Source organism: Seriola lalandi, unplaced genomic scaffold (genome assembly GCF_002814215.2).
Source record: "Seriola lalandi dorsalis isolate HSWRI2012SDOR001 ecotype SW California unplaced genomic scaffold, Sedor1 jcf7180002054901, whole genome shotgun sequence".
In the NCBI taxonomy this organism is placed as follows: Eukaryota; Metazoa; Chordata; class Actinopteri; order Carangiformes; family Carangidae; genus Seriola; species Seriola lalandi.
Window position 1 is genome coordinate 1833642 of NW_019525453.1, and position 23024 is coordinate 1856665.

A 23024-nucleotide genomic window follows, 5' to 3' on the forward strand; every position below is an offset into this window, starting at 1 on the left:
GCCACAGATCTTGTCATCATGATGGCAATTCTCTCTTGTAATGACATTTAATTCTGTCTCAACACAAATATTTTTCTTGAATTACCCCTTGGCAGGTTGAAGTAAATCCTACGAGAAGGAACAAGTGGGTGGCTGTGAGGCAATACCTTGAAATAATCAATTGCTATTTTTATGCAGTTCATGTTTCATAATATATGTATAATGAATGCTACAGTGGAAGATCCTCATCACTATGGCTACAGTCTGAAAAATGTATCGGTGTTGCAATTTTCCAGTCTTGTCCTTGAATACACCTTTGTAGTCCTGCCCTAGCCATTTATGAAGTAAACCCTGAGGTCCCTGAACATTTAAAATGTAAATGCATTATTTTGCTAGCTGTAGAGCACATAGTCCATCCTATTCATTCACCTGACTGGTAACAGATCCCCTGTTATGTGTCAATTCATACATTTTACATAAAAGTCAGGCTGGAGAGAACATTATTTGTATATTTGGTTTTAACATTCTCATTTCTTCCATCAGTGTGTTTATTTTTACCCAAATGCATATTATATTATCAGTAAGGATGACCAAAACATGGCTTGTTAACATGGTAAACCTTTATTTCTAGGTCCCACCGTTTCAAATAACAGTATCAATTTTCATATATTTACAGTTAAAGTAAGACCACACAAAGAACATCGGAATGTCAATAAATACAAAAACAAATGCGTTGATAAAACTCAAGATACAAAAACTGACAACTTAAAAAATAAAGTTCTAAAGGGAATGAATCTGAACAGCATATGGTCAATGCAAGGGGGAATAAAGTGAGGGTGGGGCATTACAGGCTCATTTACAACATCAAACTTGAAATTTGTTAGAACACTACTTCTGAATACTAGCAGGCAATAGAAATGGGCTTAGTCCACCTCCTCCATCCTGGATGTGTCGTCATCATCCCCTTCCAGAGGGGGCATGTCCTCGGTGGGAGCAGAGGTGACATCATCTGATGTCAGATCATCTTCATCAATACCTAGAAGAAGAAGAAGAAGCGGATTATTAGTCAGTGAAGCCAGGTAATTATTTGATTTAAATCAATAATCGACTCAACAAACAGTGTATTATTTTATTGATAGTAATTTGCAAGACGCTTTGAACTGTGTAACAAAACACATATCCTCACCAAGACCCAGCTTGATCATTCTGTAGATGCGATTGGAGTGGGTCTGGGGGTCATCCAAAGTAAATCCTGAGGAGAGCAGGGCGGTCTCGAAGAGCAGGATAACCAGATCCTTCACAGACTTGTCATTCTTGTCAGCCTCTGCCTTCTGCCTCAGGGTCTCCACGATGGGGTGGTCAGGGTTGATCTCAAGGTGCTTTTTAGCGGCCATGTAGCCCATAGTGGAGTTATCTCTCAAGGCCTGGGCCTTCATGATCCTCTCCATGTTGGCCGTCCAGCCGTAAGTGCTAGTGACGATGCAGCAGGGGGAGGAGACCAGTCGGTTGGAGACTGTGACCTGCGGAGGTAGACAAGTATTAATACAATCATATTCTGCCTCAACTGCATACCTGAGGGTTATACACAATACAAAGTTATACTCTCACAGGGTGTTTACATGCTGTTTAATTTATTCATCTGCTCACCTTCTCCACCTTCTTCTCCAAGATGTCCTTCATGATCTTACATAGGTTTTCAAACTGAGCCTTCTTCTCCTCCTGCTTCTTCTTCTCTTCATCATCCTCAGGCAGCTCCAGGCCTTCTTTGGTCACTGAAACCAGGTTCTTGCCCTCAAACTCCTTCAGCTGCTGGACACAGTACTCATCGATGGGCTCGATCATGTAGATGACCTCTAGGCCGGCTTTACGAAGGCGCTCCACAAAGGCAGAGTTAGCCACCTGGTCTTTGGTCTCACCTGAAATACAGATATGGAAATGTTGTAAGACAAGACTTCTCAATTTACATTTACACTGTTTATAAATGAAAAGCTTCCTTACCTGTGATGTAATAGATATGTTTCTGGTTGTCCTTCATACGTGTGACATAGTCCTTCAGGGACACCATCTCATCTCCGGAGGCTGAGGTGTAGTAGCGCAGCAGCTCAGACAGCTTCTTCCTGTTCTGTGAATCCTCATGGATACCGAGCTAAAAAACAAAGGAAACATTCAACATGCAGTTGCAAGCACATCAATTCAATCAACATTTAATTCTGTTAACAATTACATTATTGCTTCTTTACTATACCAGTGTGTTTGATGGGTGGGTTCAAATATGTGAAAACACTACATAGCCAATTAGGTCCATACCATAGTGCCTACATTTAAACAGAACATGGCAGTAAGAGGCTCTGTACAAGGCTTAAAGCAGCTTTTCATTGGGACAATATGGCCAAAGGATCAAACAGATGGCTTGTGACTGGGTCAGAGGAACAAAGGTGATCATTAACTAGAATTCCAAAGGTTCTTGTTAAGCTTTGTACTGAAAGCAAAGGTAAGCTACATCGTGCTAGTGCAGAATTTATATCTGGCTTGCTCTGTGATGACATTATTACAGTATCAAACCAAGGCACAAGGGTTTAACACGAGGTGGCTGCCAAAAGTTTGAAAGAGACAAGATAGGAAAAACTTGCAGCTTGCACAGTGCAAGGAGAGGACACTGACCTTGATGTTCTTAGAGAACTGCTCGTAGTACTTTTTGTAGTTGTCCTTGTCCTCAGCGAGTTCAGTGAAAAGTTCCAGGCACTTCTTGACCAGGTTCTTGCGGATGACCTTCAGGATCTTGCTCTGCTGCAGCATCTCTCTGGAGATGTTCAGGGGCAGATCCTCAGAGTCCACCACACCCTTGATGAAATCTGGTAAGTTGGCAGAGACAACCTGGTCAGCAATATATCTACATTTCTAATATGAAAGACGTATTTTTCATTTGATATAATATTAGCCGATTATTTTATTTATGAACAAACTGCACATGCCAATAATTCCACACTTGGGTTAAAACTCACTGAGGTACTCGGGGATGAGCTCATCGCAGTTGTCCATGATGAAGACCCTGCGCACGTACAGCTTAATGTTGTTCTTTTTCTTCTTGTTCTCAAAGAGGTCGAACGGAGCACGGCGAGGCACAAAGAGCAGGGCACGGAATTCCAGCTGACCCTCTACTGAAAAGTGCTGTGGAGAAAATTTGTTGTGTTTAAGGTCAGTTTTCAAATTTGATTATATTACTTGTGTTAAATTACACCCAATATGAAGAACTTCTGCTCCTCCAGGTAAAAAATAACAGCTGAGAGACCAACCTTGACCGCCAGGTGGTCCTCCCAGTCATTGGTAAGACTCTTGTAGAACTCTCCATACTCCTCATTAGTGATGTCATCTGGGTTCCGGGTCCACAGGGGTTTGGTCTTGTTCAGCTCCTCCTGGTCAATGTACTTCTCCTTGATCTTCTTCTTCTTCTTCTTTTTGTCGCAAGACTTGTCGTGGTCGTGCTCATCATCTGACCCAACATCCTCAATCTCGGGCTTGTCCTCGTCCTTCTCCTCTTCTTCATCCTTCTCTTTCTCCTTCTCTTCCTCCTCTGCCTCATCGTCACTCACCTCCTTGTCACGCTCTTTCTCCACCTGAAGGAAAACAACTCATTAGTCACTGGCTAGAACTACTAACTAGAGTTTTTGCCATCTGTTGTCCCTTTTAAAGAAAAATTACATTGTTGTTGAAATAAATTTTAAAAAATCACACATGTATTTTGCAGCATTAACTGATGTGACTTAATTTAGATGTCTGAGCAATTTGAAACCTTAGCTCACATATTACCACGTATTAAAAGCAATTACCCAATTGGAATAGTACTTACAAATAGTGTGATGGGGTATCCAATGAACTGTGAGTGCTTCTTCACAATTTCTTTGACTCTTCGCTCCTCGAGGTATTCTGTCTGATCTTCTTTCAGGTGCAGGATCACCTTGGTGCCACGACCCATTGGCTCAGCTGCACAGAGAAAAGATAGGTCAGTGCACGGTACAGATAACCCAGCCACCTCCTATTCCTGTCAGAGTATAACTTATATATAACCACAAAACAATGGCAGTTACATTACTTACAGCAGTCCACTTTTACTGTGAATGAGCCACCAGCTGAGGATTCCCAGGCATACTGCTCGTCATCGTTGTGCTTGGTGATGACTGTCACCTTCTCGGCCACCAGGTAGGCAGAGTAGAAACCCACACCAAACTGACCGATCATGGAGATGTCGGCTCCAGCCTGCAGAGCCTCCATGAAAGCCTTGGTGCCAGATTTTGCGATTGTGCCCAGATTATTGATCAGGTCAGCCTTGGTCATGCCGATACCTGTGTCAATCAGGGTCAGGGTGCGTTCCTCTTTGTTGGGAATGATTTCGATTTTGAGGTCCTTGCCAGTGTCGAGCTTGGTGGGGTCAGTGAGACTCTCATAGCGTATTTTGTCCAGGGCCTGGAATTTAAAAAAATGATTAAAAGTTTTGACAGAAATTCAAATGATTGATTTAAAATTTTTCTGTATTTGTCATTTTTAATATACATTTTATTAGCATATTTTTATGTATTATAGCCGCAGCATATAACAATACTTACCTTAAAACAAGCTCAAAAAACAAGTTTGACACAACATGAGATTAATGAAACAGCTTTAGACTAACACTATGGCAAACTTACATCCGAGGAGTTGGAGATAAGCTCCCTAAGGAAGATCTCTTTATTGGAATAGAAGGTGTTGATGATCAGGGACATGAGCTGAGCAATCTCAGCCTGGAATGCAAAGGTCTCAGCCTCATCCTCCATCGGCTGATCATGTGATTCAGGCATCTAAGCAGAGGGGACAAATGAATATTTGTTTTATAATGTGCATTTATCATGGATAACACATGCACACACAAAATAGATGGTATGTCATATTAGCTGGCAACAAGTCTCTCTTAAGCACAGTACACATGCTTGCAGAATTATTTCACTAAGATTAGAGGGCTAACTGCATTGCCATAACTCTGTACATTTAATAAGTCTACATTTTGATAGCTATTTCCGTTTTATTTCTCAGGTGGTACAGCAGGTTGGCCACTGATCCCTGGGTTGGCAGTTCAATCCCCTCAATCCTAGAACCCAGAGTTGCATCAGGAAGGACATCCAGCACAAAAACCTATGCTAAATCAACTGTGTAAATGGTGTTCCACTATGGTGATACCTAACCGGAGCAGCCGAAAGAAAACAACAGTTCTGTTTGTTCTCATCTCATTTTTACAGTTAACCAGACATGTTAAGGGCCTGTGTGCACGACTGTGTTCATTGGTCTGTGCAAGTAGTGACAGCGAGAAGTGACAGTGAGTCACTACACTGCCACACTTACAACGAGCACTGCCAATCACCTTCAGGTAATGTGCAAGTTGTAAGTGTTGTGTTGTTGTAAGAGTTACAACCTATATTATTATACCATGGAATGAACACCACCACAAACCACAAGTCTCAATAACTGCCATAGAGTTGAATAAATTACCCTGGCACAGTGACAGTATTTATTACATGGCTCTGGTATTACACAATGTGTCTCTGTTGATACTGTCTAATAACCAGTTGACAGTTAACAACAATTACCTGAGGTAGCAGTAAGGTATGCATCAGTAATTATAGGTTATGTGTGAGCATGTATCACTAATAGAGGCAGGTGGTGTGACAGACTGTCCAGCTCAGCTCACTGCTCCACCTCTCTATAATCCATCTTTGACGAAAGGGACTAAATCCACCTGCATCTGCCTTTAAGCAAGTTACATAATAAATATTTTATTTCTGGACAGCAGCAAAAGAAATTAAATTTATATACGGATAGTGTAGTGTGATAGTTGTATTCAACAGATTTTAAAAATATACTACATAGTCTCAAACAGTTTTACAACTGAGAGATCAGTGATGGATTAATGTATCTCAGCCCACAAAATTAGATAACACATGACAGCACATTTACATGTGTTATTATCCTCCTACTGTTAGTGACAGGATTGTTTATTGGTTAATTAAAGTGGAGCACGTGGCTAGAATTATATATTAGCATCAGCAAAAATGACTCCACCTGTCGGTTTCCCAGGCGAAATGCAAGTTTCTAGAAGGTACCAAGAGGCGAACAGACCTCTCTAGCAGTTTCCATAGGAATAGAAAGCTCCTCCTCCTAACATCTGAGGAAGAACTGTGAATGATCGCCCTGTACTTGCACTGACGGCAGAGGAAAATCTATCAATGATGTCTCTGTCCATGAATATTATTAAAGTTTATTAAGTTGAGCGCTTGCTTCACATTATTGGTGCCTGACAGGTGCACCACAAATGCACCATGTGGTCCGTCTAGCTGCTGTCGAACAAGCGAAAGGTTATGTGGGCGGGATAGTTGACAAGATAATGCTTGGAAAAGTTTTAAGAAATGTGCTAATAACGCTGATGTGCCAGGGAAGCCCCTCTGTCACTACCGTTATAAACCTTGATGTGGAAATGTAAAATAAACATGGTAGGCCTATAGTTATTGTATTGTCGTAATCTGATTATTACACGATGTACATTCAGTAGACTTGATGCTGCCTTCACTAAGCGCATCACCATTTGCATCCAGGCATGTCAGAATAAGCTACTTTATTATAATTGTCATGTCATAAAATATCGCCTTCAATGAGAACTGCCTGAGCGACAGCTATATAACAACATTGGCTGACATGAATGTCAAAGTATATAATATTATATTTTATCAGTTGGCATCTCAGTTATAATACGACCGTTATAAAATAAAATTTATACATATATTCAATTAATTTACCTTGGTCCTCCGTGTATCGAAAACTTCGGTAAGAAACGTGTGGAGGTCGTTTTTCGAAATCGCAGACAACCGGCCGGTGAGGTTTCTAATGGAAACGGGAGCTGTGCAGCTTTTGTATCCTCTGCGAGCGTTCGAGAAATCCTGACCTGAGCCTCCAGAACCATCTGGAATCTTCCTCGCGACAGCTCGGTGGTGGTCACTGACAGGCCCAGTGGGCTGTCAATCACGATGTATGTGCACGCCTCTCTCTCCATTATTGGCTGGAGTAGGTGGGATTAAAGGAAGAGGGGCTGAGCCGGGTGAGGAAGGCGTGCGGGTGTAGAGACTAGAATGAATGAGTGTTCACTGAAAATTCCAGAACATCGAGTGAATCAGGATGAGTTGATAAATGAAAGTTACTTCACTTGTAACATGTGGAGAAAATCCCCCTTCACATAGGCTCCTATTTGTTTGTAGTAACCAAACAAATTGATGAAATTCAGCATGCAATAGACTCAGTCGAAGAGACCATAAATGTTATTTGTGAATACATTTTATTATAAATTTGAATGTATTTCATAGAAAATGTAACAGTTACAAAAAGAGACATAAGTCAAATTCCCAGTGACTTTATATTACTCTTAATGGTTGTCAGTAGTTTCATATAACCAGCTGATGTAATGTAGACTAAACCACACTGTGGCCTGCATTAATTCCATTAATTAACTTGTACTGACTAGTTAATACTGTTCAAGAAATGAGAGCTGTGTTAGAATGAAATGTCTATTTGAAGAAGCAATATATCTTACAAAAATAAAAATTAAGAAAGCAGGAAAGAGTCAACTGAGTATTTTAGTCGACTTCCTCCATTCTTGATGTGTCGTCATCACCTTCTAAGACTGGCATGTCTTCTTCAGCAGGCTGAATGAGGTCTTCAACTGCGGAATCATCATCATCAATGCCTGTGAATGAGAGTACATACATTAGCAACCAAAGACCCTTAAAAATCAAAGACTCCTATTTTTGTTGGATTTTAAATACAATGACAATAAAGGCTTTCTATTCTATTCTATTCTATTCTATTCTATTCTATTAATGCATTATAAGCAGACAGGTAAGTAGTCAGGGGGAAAAAACTTACCAAGACCAAGCTTGATCATTCTGTAGATGCGGTTGGCGTGTGTCTGTGGGTCCTCCAGTGTGAATCCTGAGGACAGTAGTGCAGTCTCGAACAGGAGGATGACCAGGTCCTTAACAGCCTTATCATTCTTGTCAGCCTCTGCCTTCTCCCTCAAGGTCTCAACGATTGGATGCAGGGGGTTGATCTCAAGGTGCTTTTTAGCTGTCATGTAGCCCATGGTGGAGTTATCTCTCAGGGCCTGAGACTTCATGATCCTCTCCATGTTGGCTGTCCAGCCGTAGGTGCTGGTAACGATGCAGCAGGGGGAAGAGACCAGGCGGTTGGAGACTGAGACCTGCAGAGGTAAAAAAAAAGATTATGAATATTCTGCCTCAACTGCAGAATTTGTGACTACATCCTGTCTGTAATGAAATGTAGCATATAAGCACAATATTATTGGAACATTTAAATAGATAGCGTAATTATTCTGCTGTTTCCATTACCTTTTCAATCTTCTTGTCGAGGATGTCCTTCATGATCTTGCAAAGGTTCTCAAACTTATTTTTGAGCTCCTCCTGCTTCTTCTTCTCTTCGTCATCCTCAGGCAGCTCCAGGCCTTCCTTGGTAACTGAAACCAGGTTCTTGCCATCGTACTCCTTCAGCTGCTGGACACAGTACTCATCGATGGGCTCGATCATGTAGATGACCTCAAGGCCGGCTTTGCGAAGGCGCTCCACAAAGGCAGAGTTGGCGACCTGGTCTTTGGTCTCACCTGTAAAAGGTAATTTAAATTCATACGTTAATTACTTAAATCATATGTGAGAGAAATTCTAAGCAAAAGTACAAAAAAAGAATGAAAATCTAACCTGTGATGTAGTAGATGTGTTTCTGGTTGTCCTTCATGCGAGACACATAGTCCTTCAGGGAAACCACCTCATCTCCGGAGGCTGAGGTGTAGTAGCGCAGCATCTCAGACAGCTTCTTCCTGTTCTGTGAATCCTCATGGATGCCAAGCTAAAACATGAAATAATGTGTTACTAATATGAAAAATATGACATTCTGATGGGTAAAGGCTAAAGATATTATCTAAGATAGATCAAACTACCTTGATGTTCTTAGAGAACTGCTCGTAGTACTTTTTGTAGTTTTCCTTGTCCTCAGAAAGTTCTGTGAAAAGTTCCAGGCACTTCTTGACCAGGTTCTTGCGGATGACCTTCAGGATCTTGCTCTGCTGCAGCATCTCTCTGGAGATGTTCAGGGGCAGATCCTCAGAGTCCACCACACCCTTGATGAAATCTGAATGGAGGAGATGAAAGCTGCTTAGCCATCCAAAGCCAGACAAAATTCATTCTTGAAGGTAAAAACACATCAAATGAATATAAATGACAGCTAGAAAGTATAGTTTATGGTATTTATACGTTAGATGTTGGTTGTAATATATATTATTCATATGTCACTTACTGAGGTATTCTGGAATTAGCTCCTCACAGTTGTCCATGATGAAGACTCTGCGCACATAAAGCTTGATGTTGTTTCTCTTTTTCTTGTTTTCAAAGAGGTCGAATGCAGCTCTTCTGGGTACAAAGAGCAAGGCTCGGAACTCCAGCTGACCCTCCACTGAGAAATGCTGCAGAGAAAAGATATAGGTATAAATTGATGAACTTAAAAGTATGACATTAGGTGATAATACCAAGGTCCTTGAGTTGCACTTTTTGGTATGTTTATCATCAGTCGATTTAGCTTACCTTGACAGCCAGGTGGTCCTCCCAGTCGTTGGTGAGACTCTTGTAGAATTCTCCATACTCTTCATTGGTGATGTCGTCGGGGTTACGGGTCCAGATGGGCTTGGTCTTGTTCAGCTCCTGAGCATCAATGTACTTTTCCTTGACCTTCTTCTTCCTCTTGTTCTTGCTGTCCTTTGTGTCCTCATCCTCATCAGAGCCAACGTCCTCAATCTTTGGTTTGTCTTTGTTCTCAGCAGCATCTTTCTCAACCTCTTCTTCCTTTTCTCCCTCGTCAAGATCAACTTCTTTCTCCCTTGTCTTCTCCACCTTAAATATATGAAAAGAATGGTGGTTTAGGATTTTTTTTTCACTATCATTGTTAAAAATGGTTATTATTAGGTATTTTTGCTTGATTCTTATTGCTAATAGGCTTCTCTAAAAACTTACATAAAGTGTAATAGGGTAGCCAATGAACTGTGAGTGCTTCTTTACAACTTCTTTGATGCGCTTCTCTTCACAGTATTCTGTCTGATCCTCCTTGAGGTGAAGGATCACTTTTGTACCTCTGCCAATGGACTCTCCTAAAATGAACAGTAAAATCAATGATGAAAGCAGTGCCAGGTAATGAGTCAAATTATATTCATTGTGCAAATTATCAAATGGAGTAATATATCAACGAGGGAAATGAAATTTACCAGTATCAGGTTTGACTGTGAATGAGCCTCCAGCTGCAGACTCCCACACGTACTGCTCGTCATCGTTGTGCTTGGTGATGACTGTCACCTTCTCAGCCACCAGGTAGGCAGAGTAGAAACCCACACCAAACTGACCGATCATGGAGATGTCGGCTCCAGCCTGCAGAGCCTCCATGAAAGCCTTGGTGCCAGATTTGGCGATTGTTCCCAGGTTGTTGATCAGGTCAGCCTTGGTCATGCCGATACCTGTGTCGATCAGGGTCAGTGTGCGAGCGTGCAGGTCAGGCATGACTTCAATTTTCATCTCCTTGCAGGACTCAAGTCTGCTGGGGTCTGTTAAGCTTTCATATCTGATTTTGTCCAAGGCCTGTCCAGAAGAGAGAAGCAAGTTGAAATAGTGTTGTTTGCATAAATGTTAGGGCAGCTTATATATTCAAGTGAGTGAGAAAATGGTTTCAGTCTTTTTGGCCCAGCTGTATATTTATAGATTACATAGGAACAAATGGTGAAGGTGCTGGTTTTACTTACATCTGAGGAGTTGGAGATGAGCTCTCTAAGGAAGATCTCTTTGTTTGAGTAGAAAGTGTTGATAATAAGGGACATAAGCTGAGCAATCTCAGCCTGGAAGGCAAAGGTCTCCGCTTCCTCCTCCATAACGTGTCCAGCGTTCTCAGGCATCTAAAAGACAGCACACATTATATTGTGTTTAATAAAATCTTATTCTGGGTTTATAATTATGCTTTCTATAGTTAAACATACTATTTTGCTCTGAAATAAAGTTGTATTATATGTGTTACATATCTTGGAAATATTTTCCTGCTGTTATATTTAAAGTCTCTTTCCCCCCTCTTGTTACAGACAGCCTCATGGCTTGAGGGGGGGTGGGGGTTGGGGTAGCTATCGCTGATGCTAGATGAACACATGTTACTTCTGTCAATCAAAGACATGCCATTTGGAAAATGGGTGGAGCTCTGATGCTTTTCCCAACCCCCAACGTCTTCAACATGTGTCATTTAACACCTTTATCTTAAAAGAAGGAGTAATGGCCTCCGATTTCAAAGACAGAAGAAAAAATAAGTTAGGTCTTGAACCATAGCGGAGTGAGGATCCTTTATCTATTTTCATGACTGTGGTATATAAATTCAGCACAAACAGTTCTGCCTTATCGTAAAATTTCTTCAATTCCTTAGTTACACACATTCATAATTAATCTTTAATTACAGGTCGTACAAAAGTTCCATATGATTCCATTGCATTCAATTGTATTGATTTTTCTTATTTCCTTTGTGACTGAACTAAGATGCAAATGTGCCACATCTGCTCTTTGTGCCAGTTGGTTTTCCTGCTCATGTACTATTGCTCTCACACTCAGGGTCACCCTGCTTGCCATGTGCTCCTTGCATGTTACAGTGTCACAAAGATACTAATGTTAAATAGGCTATTCACACTAATAACTGATATCAAACATCTGGATTAAGTGTACTTTAATTTATATTTGTGCACTTTTATTATTTGTTTTATTTTTATATAATCTGTTGAGGAAGTATTTGCGTCCCCCTGCATCTGTTCCTGCCATTTAAGTACCCAATATACTTTACATTTTATTTTAGCAATTTTCATTTTAATTGCATGCAGAAACACAGCTGTATTTGATTTTTCATATTACGGTCTTACCTTGAGTGTAATTTTGTATTTTGTCTCTTCTTGTAGATAGTCGTCAAATGTACCACCGGTCTTCTCTTCTCTTCTTGAAGAGTTCCAAATGTGTGCCTCGCTGCTCCTGTGGGCAGTAATTCTCCTTTGGTGTGTTCAAGAGAGTATCTTTTGACTCTATGCAGACCCCGTGACATGCCGGTGTCTTTTTATACTTAAGGGGTGGTTTCTCGAAGCTCCCATTCAGAAGCTTCTAGAAGATACGTTCATGGCAGTAAGGGGGGGTTGATGGGGGGTGGTGAGTGAGACACCAGAGCCCTAAAGTTTATGTGTCCTTATAGGGCTGCAGAGTCACAAGGAGTGCCTGTCACTCACAACGAGAGCTTTCCTGATAGCTTGTCTGGCTGGTAGGCTCCATGCCCCTCTTGTAAGCGTCACAGCTGTGCATTGCCTTTGCTATCAGCTGCTGTCATGTTGCCCTGCTGGACACACACCACAGGCCTTCCTATGGACAGTAGGCCCATGTCTTTTTTTGGCATGCAAGATTGGGGTGAATCTCAAAGGTTTCACATATTTTAGAACAGACCACAGCTTATGTGCAGCATATATCATAGAAGCTGAGATACACATGAAAGGAAATTGCCTCTCAGATTCTTTGTGTCTGCTAGGGTTCATGTCACACCTTTAAACATGATTAAAATCATAATAAACTCCATTATAGCGGTCTGACAAAAAAAATCTTTGCATTAGGTCACTTTACAGGAAAATTGTCCAGAGCTTTCAGCTGCATCTCATGGCCTTCATCAGTCAATGGAGTTTACAAACAGAATCAGCCATCTTAAGATTGAAAGAGGAAGGGCCACAATTGCAACGATACACAATTGCAAAAGCATATTTTTCATTAGATTTAGAGTTATTTGGCTGATATTCAGTCTGGATTAAGCTGAAAACAATTTATTGAAGACAGAAATACGCTGGTCACTCTTAACATGTGATACAGTACTGTAACTTGGAAGCCATGAGAGAATGAAAACTCTCTGTTATGAAATGCAGGATGGATCTTATACTGATATTTGTGACTTAAAAGAAACTATGACTATTAGTTTGTACTTTTTACTGCAAAAATGAATCAAAACAGAATCCTAAATTCCTGAACACAGATGTGACATGGCTATTTAAGGAATTTAGGGAATTCTATTACATAGGGAATTATTATTACAGGGAATAATAATTATATATCATTATTATTGGAAATTTTGCAAAACATACAGTCTGTTGAAGAAAGCTCTAAGAACCATGTGAGAGAGCAAGGGACAGAGGGAAGATGCTCATTTTCTATCATACGGTACATTTACCGTCACTCACCCTCCATAAAACTTGAAATATACCAAAAAGAACTCATAAGAAATTTCCAAATGTGGGACTACACGCTAAACAGAATCTTGTGTAAGAAACAAGACTAGAAATCTCTGGTCCATTGTGGGTGTTAGTGACTTCAGCTAACCAGAGGATGGCAGTGTATTACACTTGCTTCATCTGTTACATAATCCAAATCTTTCCAGTTGATAGCAGACACTACTAGAAGCTGACTGTCCATGTTGAGAAACATGGAAAACTGTCGCAATCACTGTAAGATGATATTTTCTGACAGCCTGATTCCTCATAGTTTAAATAGCTTGCTAGATTAAGATGGTGAGTCCATGCTTGTGGCAACACAAATACACAAATAGATATTCCTGGAATTTAGAAATAGATGTGGCGTTCTCGACTATATCCTGGGATGGCTCTTATTTGAGTAACTTGGTTACATCAAAGTTCATGGGGTTTCAAATGCAGCTTAGGTTCTGTCAATGAAAACCTTGTATCTTGTGTCCACATAATTTTATTTAGCTATAGTTTACTAAGAGGACGAGTGGTTCTCTGTATTTTGCTCATTTTCATTTTTGCAGGTTTTTTTTAGGGTAAATAAAAATAGGTACAATTCTTAACATATTCAACATCAGTGTTGCTTGGCCTATGATTATAGTAGCAACATATTGCTCTATTTTATACATAATTGTGATTTTATATGGCCCTTTAATTCAATTGTATCATTTATTTTCTGTGTTGGTAACAGAGTAAACATTCTGCATGTTATTCTATCATTATTTCATTTTTTTCTTAGTAAGCAACATCATCAAATGGGTGCATTTTGTCTTTCAGGTAAATTCATTATAAATTTCCCGTATGTTCGGAGCGGTGATTGAACAGTTTCACCACTCGTACTCTGTTATTCTAGTTTTGTCTCACATGACTTTATATTTCTCTGTACGCATGGCTGCCGGACTTGAACAGTCCGACGCATGCGCTGTCTGTAACATCCGGGACTCGGACAAGGATGAACGCCAATTTCCAAGATGGCGGCGGAGGGAGGAGGGAAGGAGATGAACGAAATTAAAACTCAATTCACCACACGAGAAGGCGTCTACAAACTCCTCACTCACTCCGAATACAGCCGCCCAAACAGGGTGCCTTTCAACTCGCAGGGCTCCAATCCCGTCAAGGTCTCCTTCGTCAATGTAAACGACCAGTCTGGCAACGGCGACAGGATCTGTTTCAATGTGGGCCGGGAACTGTACTTTTATATCTACAAAGGCGTGAGAAAGGTAAACAATATCGACTGGAGCGACGAAGCCCGTGCTGTACAGGAGTAGCTCATTGATTTGGCGTCTTGAAACGTGTCGCACCCAGGCTGTCAACTCTCTTAGCTTCTGTCATTGAAGTGCGCAGATTGTCAAGACAAGGCCATGTAGCAGACCTAGCTAAGTTAGGAGCTAATTAGCATTCTTAGCTAACATCGCCACAGTTGTTGTTTTTGTCTCTATGGGACGTGTGCGCTTCAAAATCCTCCAGTTTTTTGAGTTCTCAGTCTCTGACAAGCTGTGACATGATATTTTCCAGCGAACCAGCTAACGTGTGAAAAGGCTTGTTGTGTCATGTCTTAGGATGCGTTTGTTTATCCTCGGTCTTTGCATGGTAAACCTCTAGGCTATACGAGTGTCAAGTTGTCAACAGTGCTCACCAGGAGTGTCAACTTCAGTGTTCCTGTTTCAGAAGTGTTCACAGTGTGGGCTGTTGGTGTGGAAGTGGGGAGTGTTTGCTATTCGTAATGTAATTGTGTGTATACTCTACTGTCAGGGTTTGGATGTGATGCAATGTGAACCACTATGTGGTTTGTACACAGTGGTGATGTCATTGCAGCAAGCCACGTTAGGTCTTGTTTAGCAGGAGTGGTGACAATGGCAGTGGTGATCATGCTGATGATGATGTGGTTATCCCTGAAGCAGTCACAGAATATAGAAGCCCAGGAGGGGGAGAGGGGAGAGACTGCTATTCTTTGAGTTACAATCTCACAGAATAGTAGAAACCACTGAAGTAATGAGCAATGATCTTACATGTCTTTTTCTGTAGACCTGGAATCAAACAGAGTTAGAGTACTTTTGTGTGAAATACTCATATTCAATGAAAATATGCACCAGTTGACACAAGCAAATATCAGCTTTAAAAAGCAGTGTTGGTGTCCATTATAGATTTGAATGCTGCCAATGATTACCCGATTGTGGTTTTAGTTTTGTTTTATGTTACCTTATACGAGTCTGTTTATATTGTTATCTTATAGGAATAGGAATATCCTCTGGTATACAGTTCGAACTGCCTTAAGATCAGCATCTCTCAAACACAATTAGTTTTGGGAGCAGGCAGTATGAACTGCATGGATAAAACACTTGACAGCTAGTTATTCATTTTTCACACATACACACACACACACACACGCACACGCACACACACACGCAAGGCACTGGCCTAACCATCAGGATTAATTTAGGGTTGTCAACAAGAGGAGCTAGGAGAGAGGAGCTAGGGCAGTGATCGGCAACTGACGGCCCGTGGGCCAAAACTGGCCCACCGGCATTAATATCTGGGCTTCCAGACTATTTTGATCATATGATTTTTTTTTTTAATGATACAATATCAGACTGACAGTCCCACATTTAGCTATAATCTGACCTCACCTGAAGAATGCTTATGATTTTATCCATGTTGAGACTGAATAACAAACACAAGCAGCCACGCATCAGGCTGTGGGCTGAACTGTACTTGGTGCACAGCGCCTGGTGCTAAAATAGACCTCTGTCAGTGGCAACAACAGTTATCCACAGAATCACTTCCTCTTTAGTGATTTTTACTTATGAAATAATAGCACACGTTAGAAGGTTTTTTTTTTTTTTTTTTTCAGCAATGCTTTATTTCAAGCTTAGCCAAACTTAGAACTGACCCCTGAGCTAGGGGGTTGAACCGCCAGCGCTGTGATTAAAGGAAAACTCTTTTTACTTGAGCCACCCCATACAAACACTGGATAAACAAAAAAAAAAAACCTATGTGCGCATCCTAGCAGAAAGTGCTGAGGAAGTGCTGAACTAATCAGCCAATTAACTGACTAATTGGGGGGAATGAGAGTGAAAGTGTGATGTAAGTTTTTAGAGTTCTTACCTCTAATTCTAATATTAGAAAATAATTCCCTCCACTGAGATGACATACAGAATATAACTGTTGTACATACAGCCAGTAGTCAGGACCCAGCTTGTGTTCTAATTACTGTGATTTAATTACTGCTGTGAGGATTTTCATTGAGCAGCTGAAGTTCTCTGGCAGTATGCCATTCATTTTCTAACCAAAGTAGACATAGAAGAAAAAAAAACACGATCTAGACTGAGCAAGTCTTGGGTTTCTTATACAACTCACTCTTAAGATGAGTCTTTGAGCAGTCTTGCTTGTGGTTAGGACACTGTTAAGGAAGGATTTTTCTTAATTAAGTCTGAAGATTGTGTAAAATACTTTGATAGCCAATAAGTCAAACTTGTAGCACTTTGTGTCTTCACTGTGTGTGAAATGTCCATGTGTGCAAAACATCCTTATTTTATTTATAGCAGTCTCACTTTGACAACGCTGACACCTTTTAAAGTTAAACCCCATAAGATTTTTCTCTGACTGCTTTTAATGCACAAACAAATCAAATTTGCATTGGTCCAGTGCTAAATACATTCCTACAGGGTTGGCTGTTCTGCTCTGACTTTTTCATTGAGGGTACAAGCTCAAGAGGTAAAACATTTTTGTCAAATGAAATTAGAAAATAGATCAAATCCTTTTGTTTGCCTTTGATAACTGCATGTATCCTCAGCCACCTGTTGTTGGAAGACATAAACTTTGCAGTAACTACATTATTTGACTGGCTCTTAAATTAATTATTAGGTAATACAGTATATATGGTGCTCCACTACAAATGTTTTAATTGCCAAGTACTTTGTGACAAATAAATTCGTGAACAATATAGACAGCTCCATTGCTTCACATTGCGTCAAGCAAACCTCACCAAGTCAGTGAAGGTTATTTAAGATGATTATATATTGTGAGTGGCCAGTGAGCCCACCAATTGGCTGACGGTGCACAGGCCCGCCAATGAGGCAGGATTTCTTCCTGTACTCCCGATGGCCAGCCCGACTATGACAGACAGGTCTCTTTTTCTATGTGTTGGCGAGAGAGAGCAGAGTGGGGGCAAGGAGGGGCTGAGTCAATTGATCTGCTGAGCACAGCTCTTCATTGAAAAATGTGTAGTTATAGTAATAAGATAAAAAATCAATATGTGGCCGTCAGTGTTGATATTGTGGCAGGCCACCACAAATAAATCAGTGTGGGGGACACTAATGTAATTTCTAGTTGTTCTTTTGAATTCTTTACTGTGACTGAAATGTGTCCGTCTTCGGAGAAAAGCTGTGAGGCAAACATACTGTAAGTGTGGAGTAAAGTATTAGAGGTGACCTTGGAGGAGCAATTGCAATTAGGATGATTTTTTTTTTTTTTTTTTTTATGGCTGTTGCTACAAATCAAAAATTACTTTAATGTTTCAAAATGTACTCATCTGTGTGTATTTGTTCCTGTTCTAGGCTGCTGATCTTAGTAAGCCCATAGACAAGAGGATATACAAAGGAACGCAGCCCACATGTCATGATTTCAACCCACTCACAGCTACAGCAGAGAGTGTCTCCCTGTTGGTGGGCTTCTCAGCAGGCCAGGTGCAGCTCATAGACCCAATAAAGAAGGAAACCAGCAAACTCTTCAATGAAGAGGTGGGTTTCAGTTTGCATTGTTTTGAAGACATGCTACCAGAGATAACTTGTTTTTCTTATGTAGTATTTAATCATACTTGCATTACGTTTTGGTTAGACCAAAACCACTTTTATTACTGTGATGGAGTAATTAGCTGACCAGTCTCTCTCTCTTTTTTTCCGCTCTGTTTGTTTGTCCATCTCCCCCCAGAGACTTATAGACAAGTCAAGAGTAACGTGCGTACGATGGGTTCCTGGTTCAGAGAGCCTGTTCCTGGTGGCTCACTCAAGTGGCAGTATGTACTTGTACAACGTGGAAAACACCTGTGGCACCACAGCACCTCACTACCAGCTCCTTAAACAGGGTGAAAACTATGCTGTGCATACCTGCAAGAGCAAGTCAGCTCGTAACCCGTTACTACGCTGGACAGTGGGTGAAGGGTCGCTTAATGAGTTTGCTTTCTCCCCTGATGGCAAGTTTCTGGCTTGTGCAAGCCAGGATGGCTTCCTGCGGGTATTTGGCTTTGACGCTGCAGAACTCCATGGGACAATGAAGAGCTACTTTGGTGGCTTACTGTGTGTGTGCTGGAGCCCAGACGGACGATATATTGTGGCAGGAGGGGAGGACGACCTGGTGACGGTGTGGTCCTTTTCAGACTGCAGAGTGATAGCACGGGGGCATGGTCACAAATCGTGGGTAAGTGTGGTGGCATTTGACCACTGTACTACCAGTGTGGAGGATGGTGACCCCCCTGCTGAGTTCAGCGGTAGTGATGAGGACTTCCATGAGCAGATTCACTTTGGTGCGGGCAGAGAGAGAGCTAACAGCGCTCATTCTCGGCTGTCTAAGAGGAACTCTACAGACAGTAGGCCTGTTAGTGTGACCTACAGATTTGGCTCAGTGGGCCAAGATACTCAACTGTGTCTGTGGGACCTTACAGAGGACATTCTCTTCCCTCACCTCCCATTGTCCCGCACTAGGACTCACACTAATGTTATGAGTGCCACAAGCCCTCCAGCTACTGGACAAACTACTACTACTACTGTATCCACCACCACCACCACCACCACCACTAATCCCAGTGGCACCAATGGAAAAGACAATGTGAGCAATAGTAGCTCCAGTGGTAACCCAACCAACTCCCTCCCCAGCACCCTGCCCCGGTCCAATAGCTTGCCACACTCCTCCAACCCAGCAGGGGGCAGCACCCCCAACAGCCACACAGGCAACAGCAGCTCCACCAAGGGCAACAGTATCATTGATAGTGCTTTCATTGCGACCGGCGTCAGCAAATTTGCAACGCTGTCGTTACACGACTCACGCAAGGAGCGCCACGAGAAGGACCACAAACGAAACCACAGCATGGGTCACATTAGCAGCAAGAGCAGTGACAAGCTCAACCAGCTTAGCTCATCACGGACGGCAAAAGCTGACGCGGCTAAGACTCTGGGCACTACGCTCTGCCCACGCATGGATGAAGTGCCACTGCTGGAGCCGCTGGTGTGCAAGAAGATTGCTCACGAGAGACTCACTGTGTTAATCTTCCTTGAGGACTGTCTGGTAACAGCCTGTCAGGAGGGTTTCGTTTGCACATGGGCTAGGCCTGGGAAAGTGGTGAGTGACAGGCCTTTCGAGGATACTGTCATGTGACACCTCTTAACTCACATTGCTTCTAGCACAGCCATTTTCTCGCTGCATCCAGAAGCTGTTAAATCCACTGTGTGCAGCCAAGGGTTTTGGTTATTTCATTCCAGATTTATACTAAACCCTCAGCATTTAGATGATTACAGTACTAGCACATCTTTTTCCGACAGTAAACCTCATGGCCTCACTATTCTGCCTCTTTTATTACATTCACATTACACTGTTGTTTGTTATCAATGTGTGTTATCTGTCTCTCCACAGGGATTGCTATCATCTCAAAACAACCCAGCCAACTCCCCCAGTGGAACAGTAGTATAGCCCCAGTGCTGGTGCTGCTAATGACAGCTCCATGCAACAGAGACGGGGATGACCAAGGCCAAGGCCCTGCAGCGCTTCTTCACACACTGTCACACACCACATGACCTCCAGTGTCACCTTCATTCTCATCACTACAACCACCCAGAATGCTCGCTTTTGTGTTACTACTCATGTTTAGATAAGCGACGTTGGCCAAGCTAGGGTTAGAGACTTGACCCCTTTTGTCTGGGGGTGAAAAAGGGTGCTACTGGAAGTAAGAGGGCAAGCTTTAAATCATCCAGGAGGTTTATGGGAAGGGTTGACTGGCTCACTGTTACATCCATGGTCATATCAAGTAACGTCTAGTCTGAAAATAACAAACTGTTGTACCCAATCCTTTGTGCCTGTAGTTCTTCAAAGACTAGACACGGTGTAAGCATTGTGGTAATGCCTCAACCTATCCTTTTGTGTGGGTTTGATTCGGTCATATTTTCTATATTCTGTTTCTTCTAATATATTCACAGAAAAAAGGGAATAAGATGAGGGATTGTTTTTAGAGCAGCAGCATATCCCCAATGCCAAGACTATCTTTTTTTTTTTTCTTTTTCTTTTTTAATTTTTCTTTTTCACCTCCTGGGCGATCCCTTGTGCAGCCACATTCCTTAAACACCTGCTCAAAAGAGACTGGAGCTTTTTACTTCCTTTACAAATATTTCAATCAGAGGTGTCACACTTAAAAGTGAATTTTGCACAGATTTCCTTTCATTCTTGTTTTCTTGTTTTTCCCATTTTGAATTCATGACGGTGGAACACAAATCGAAATATTTTGAAGACCGCTTTGGAAGCACTTGGGGAATGGCGTGTTATTGCCTACTGTCTCAACGCTGGACGCTGCAATCATAGTTTTTTATATGGAAAAAATTGTTTGCACTTAATAGTTTGTTACAGGAGAATGGCTTTACATTTTTGGAGTGTGTAAGGACTCCTTGACAAGGTTGAAATATAAATAGAATTAAAAACCTTTGTATCTATTGAACATTTATTTTAATATTGTTTCAGATTAAATGGGCTCTGTATTATATGTAAATATTGTACTTCAATGATTTATGGGTGAAATGATCATTATTACATTAGTTGAAAGATCCTCATTTCGGAAAATAGTGATATTTCTAATACAGAAAATCTATACCTAATATTAAAATGAATCTTGAATATGCAGGTGAAAAATGTTTCTTTTCTGTTGTACATAAAGAGAATTCAGGTGTATTTTTTATTAATGAAACGTTTGGTATAGGAGATCTATGAAGTCCTCTTATCTAACAGGTAGTGCTGAATGCTAGCTAGCCTGTCGCTGCAGATTCCTTTTACACCATAGGCAGGTAGGCGCAGATGCAGCGGTCTAATTCAGCCATCTCTCCGAGCTCAGGTAAACCACAGGAAGACTAACGCTGGCATAGTTCCCCTCGTTAGCACTAGTCCCATCCATCAACATGCGTGTCATTTCACTTTAACTAACAAATAAGACTGACGACTTATGTTCTGCAGACAGGGCTGAAATCTGTGACTCCTGTTATTGTGAGTAATAATCACTGAACTGATGCCGAACTTGTGAACAAACATTTGACACTGTGTTGAATACCAACTGACTAATGTCAGCACTTGATGGTGGTGTGCGTGCTTGAGGTGCGGGTGTTTTTCAAGCACCCACAAAGGAAGAGAGTGAGGATTTTAACAGTGGGAGCCTTTTCCTCCATGTGACGCCTATTAAAACAGCTTTGACAGACCTTATGTTCCATTTGTGTTAATTTTTCAAGTGTCTTTTCAGTACTCGCCACATGAATCGCTACAGGTCTGCATGTAACATATTGTGATTGGGATTTTTCGTAGTTCGGAAATATACCGTTGTGGTTCCCTCCACAGAGGGTGCGATTCAGGCTCAACACACAACATGAAATTACTACTGTAGGTAGTGACACCCAGATAGGGACTCCTATCACTCCACTGATAGTCACATTAGGTTGGTACTTCCATTAGCGTTTAGCACAGCCGCCGAATGCTGACATCAGAACAATTGACCTGTAATTTGATTTCACGAGTAAGTGGAAAGGCCTCACATGAGACATGACAGAAAAAAAATTGACTGATATAAATTCAAGATATCACTGCCCTGCCAGGTCATGCTTTTACATGATCATTACAAGGAATTATGGGCTTGGAAACTACATCCTTACTGCTGATCCACCCAGTTACAATGCTTCCAAGCGCACTGTGCATACTACATTCTACAATATGCATAGATGGATTATGAGACAACGGGCCCCTGGATGCAGACAAAGCAATGTTTTGTGTCTGTGGTAATTTTGTATCCTTGGGGTGATTCTCTCTGTATCATTTGTGTGTGTGTGTGTGTTTTCTTTTGGTGACTTTTTGTTATTTGCTGTTCTTGTTTTTTGTGGTCATTTTGCATCTCTTTGAAGACGTTTTGTGTCGTTTAAGGTCTCTGTCGTCTCTTGTCATCGCATCTCTTTCAGTGGCATTTAGCACATGAAGCAGAATTCTCAAGTGTTGTTGTTGGTGGAAAACCTGCAGCTGAACTTCAGTAATTAGTTCACACAGGATATGAAGAGATGCTGTCTGCCCAGGGGCACCCTGGGAATATCCCCAAGGGAGCAGGTGACAGTATGTATGAACATGAAAGATCATCAGTAAGAACTGGATGTACATGTATATCACAATTTGATAGTCCTGAGTCAGTCTGTCCGTTTGAGCTTGTGTTGGTCCAGGTAAATAAGTCACTAGGATAACCACATTCATGTGTCATTGCTTTATGTTGTTTTTTTTCTTCATCAAGAGGCGTTTGCAAAGTTATTGAAGACCCTGCCACACAGGTGTTTTCAGTTATCGGCTAATTAGACCTCCACTCCATGCTGGAAGTTACATGAGGCATTAAACCAAAGTCCATAAAGACCCT

The 23024-nt window shown here is 41.4% G+C and overlaps 3 protein-coding genes across 3 annotated transcripts; 1 reads left to right on the forward strand and 2 right to left on the reverse strand.

Annotated features, from left to right (window-relative positions):
• Positions 1 to 581: 581 nt before the first annotated feature.
• hsp90aa1.2 (heat shock protein 90, alpha (cytosolic), class A member 1, tandem duplicate 2) lies at positions 582 to 6961 on the reverse strand. Its single transcript, XM_023430276.2, has 11 exons — positions 6798 to 6961; positions 4662 to 4811; positions 4074 to 4440; positions 3827 to 3960; positions 3273 to 3593; positions 2982 to 3147; positions 2641 to 2831; positions 1978 to 2125; positions 1627 to 1895; positions 1166 to 1499; positions 582 to 1015 (listed from the first exon to the last, which is right to left on the reverse strand). Exons 2-11 carry the CDS (start codon positions 4809 to 4811, stop codon positions 903 to 905), a joined length of 2193 nt encoding a protein of 730 aa, XP_023286044.1. The 5' UTR covers positions 6798 to 6961; the 3' UTR covers positions 582 to 902.
• Positions 6962 to 7311: 350 nt separating this feature from the next.
• hsp90aa1.1 (heat shock protein 90, alpha (cytosolic), class A member 1, tandem duplicate 1) lies at positions 7312 to 12162 on the reverse strand. The gene is made up of 11 exons (XM_023430277.2): positions 11990 to 12162; positions 10844 to 10993; positions 10316 to 10682; positions 10068 to 10201; positions 9642 to 9947; positions 9358 to 9523; positions 9002 to 9192; positions 8763 to 8910; positions 8400 to 8668; positions 7918 to 8251; positions 7312 to 7738 (listed from the first exon to the last, which is right to left on the reverse strand). Exons 2-11 carry the CDS (start codon positions 10991 to 10993, stop codon positions 7629 to 7631), a joined length of 2175 nt encoding a protein of 724 aa, XP_023286045.1. The 5' UTR covers positions 11990 to 12162; the 3' UTR covers positions 7312 to 7628.
• A 2168-nt stretch (positions 12163 to 14330) lies between these two features.
• On the forward strand, positions 14331 to 21837 carry wdr20b (WD repeat domain 20b). The gene is made up of 4 exons (XM_023430304.2): positions 14331 to 14613; positions 17950 to 18132; positions 18323 to 19726; positions 20018 to 21837. Exons 1-4 carry the CDS (start codon positions 14365 to 14367, stop codon positions 20072 to 20074), a joined length of 1893 nt encoding a protein of 630 aa, XP_023286072.1. The 5' UTR covers positions 14331 to 14364; the 3' UTR covers positions 20075 to 21837.
• The last annotated feature ends 1187 nt before the right edge of the window (positions 21838 to 23024 follow it).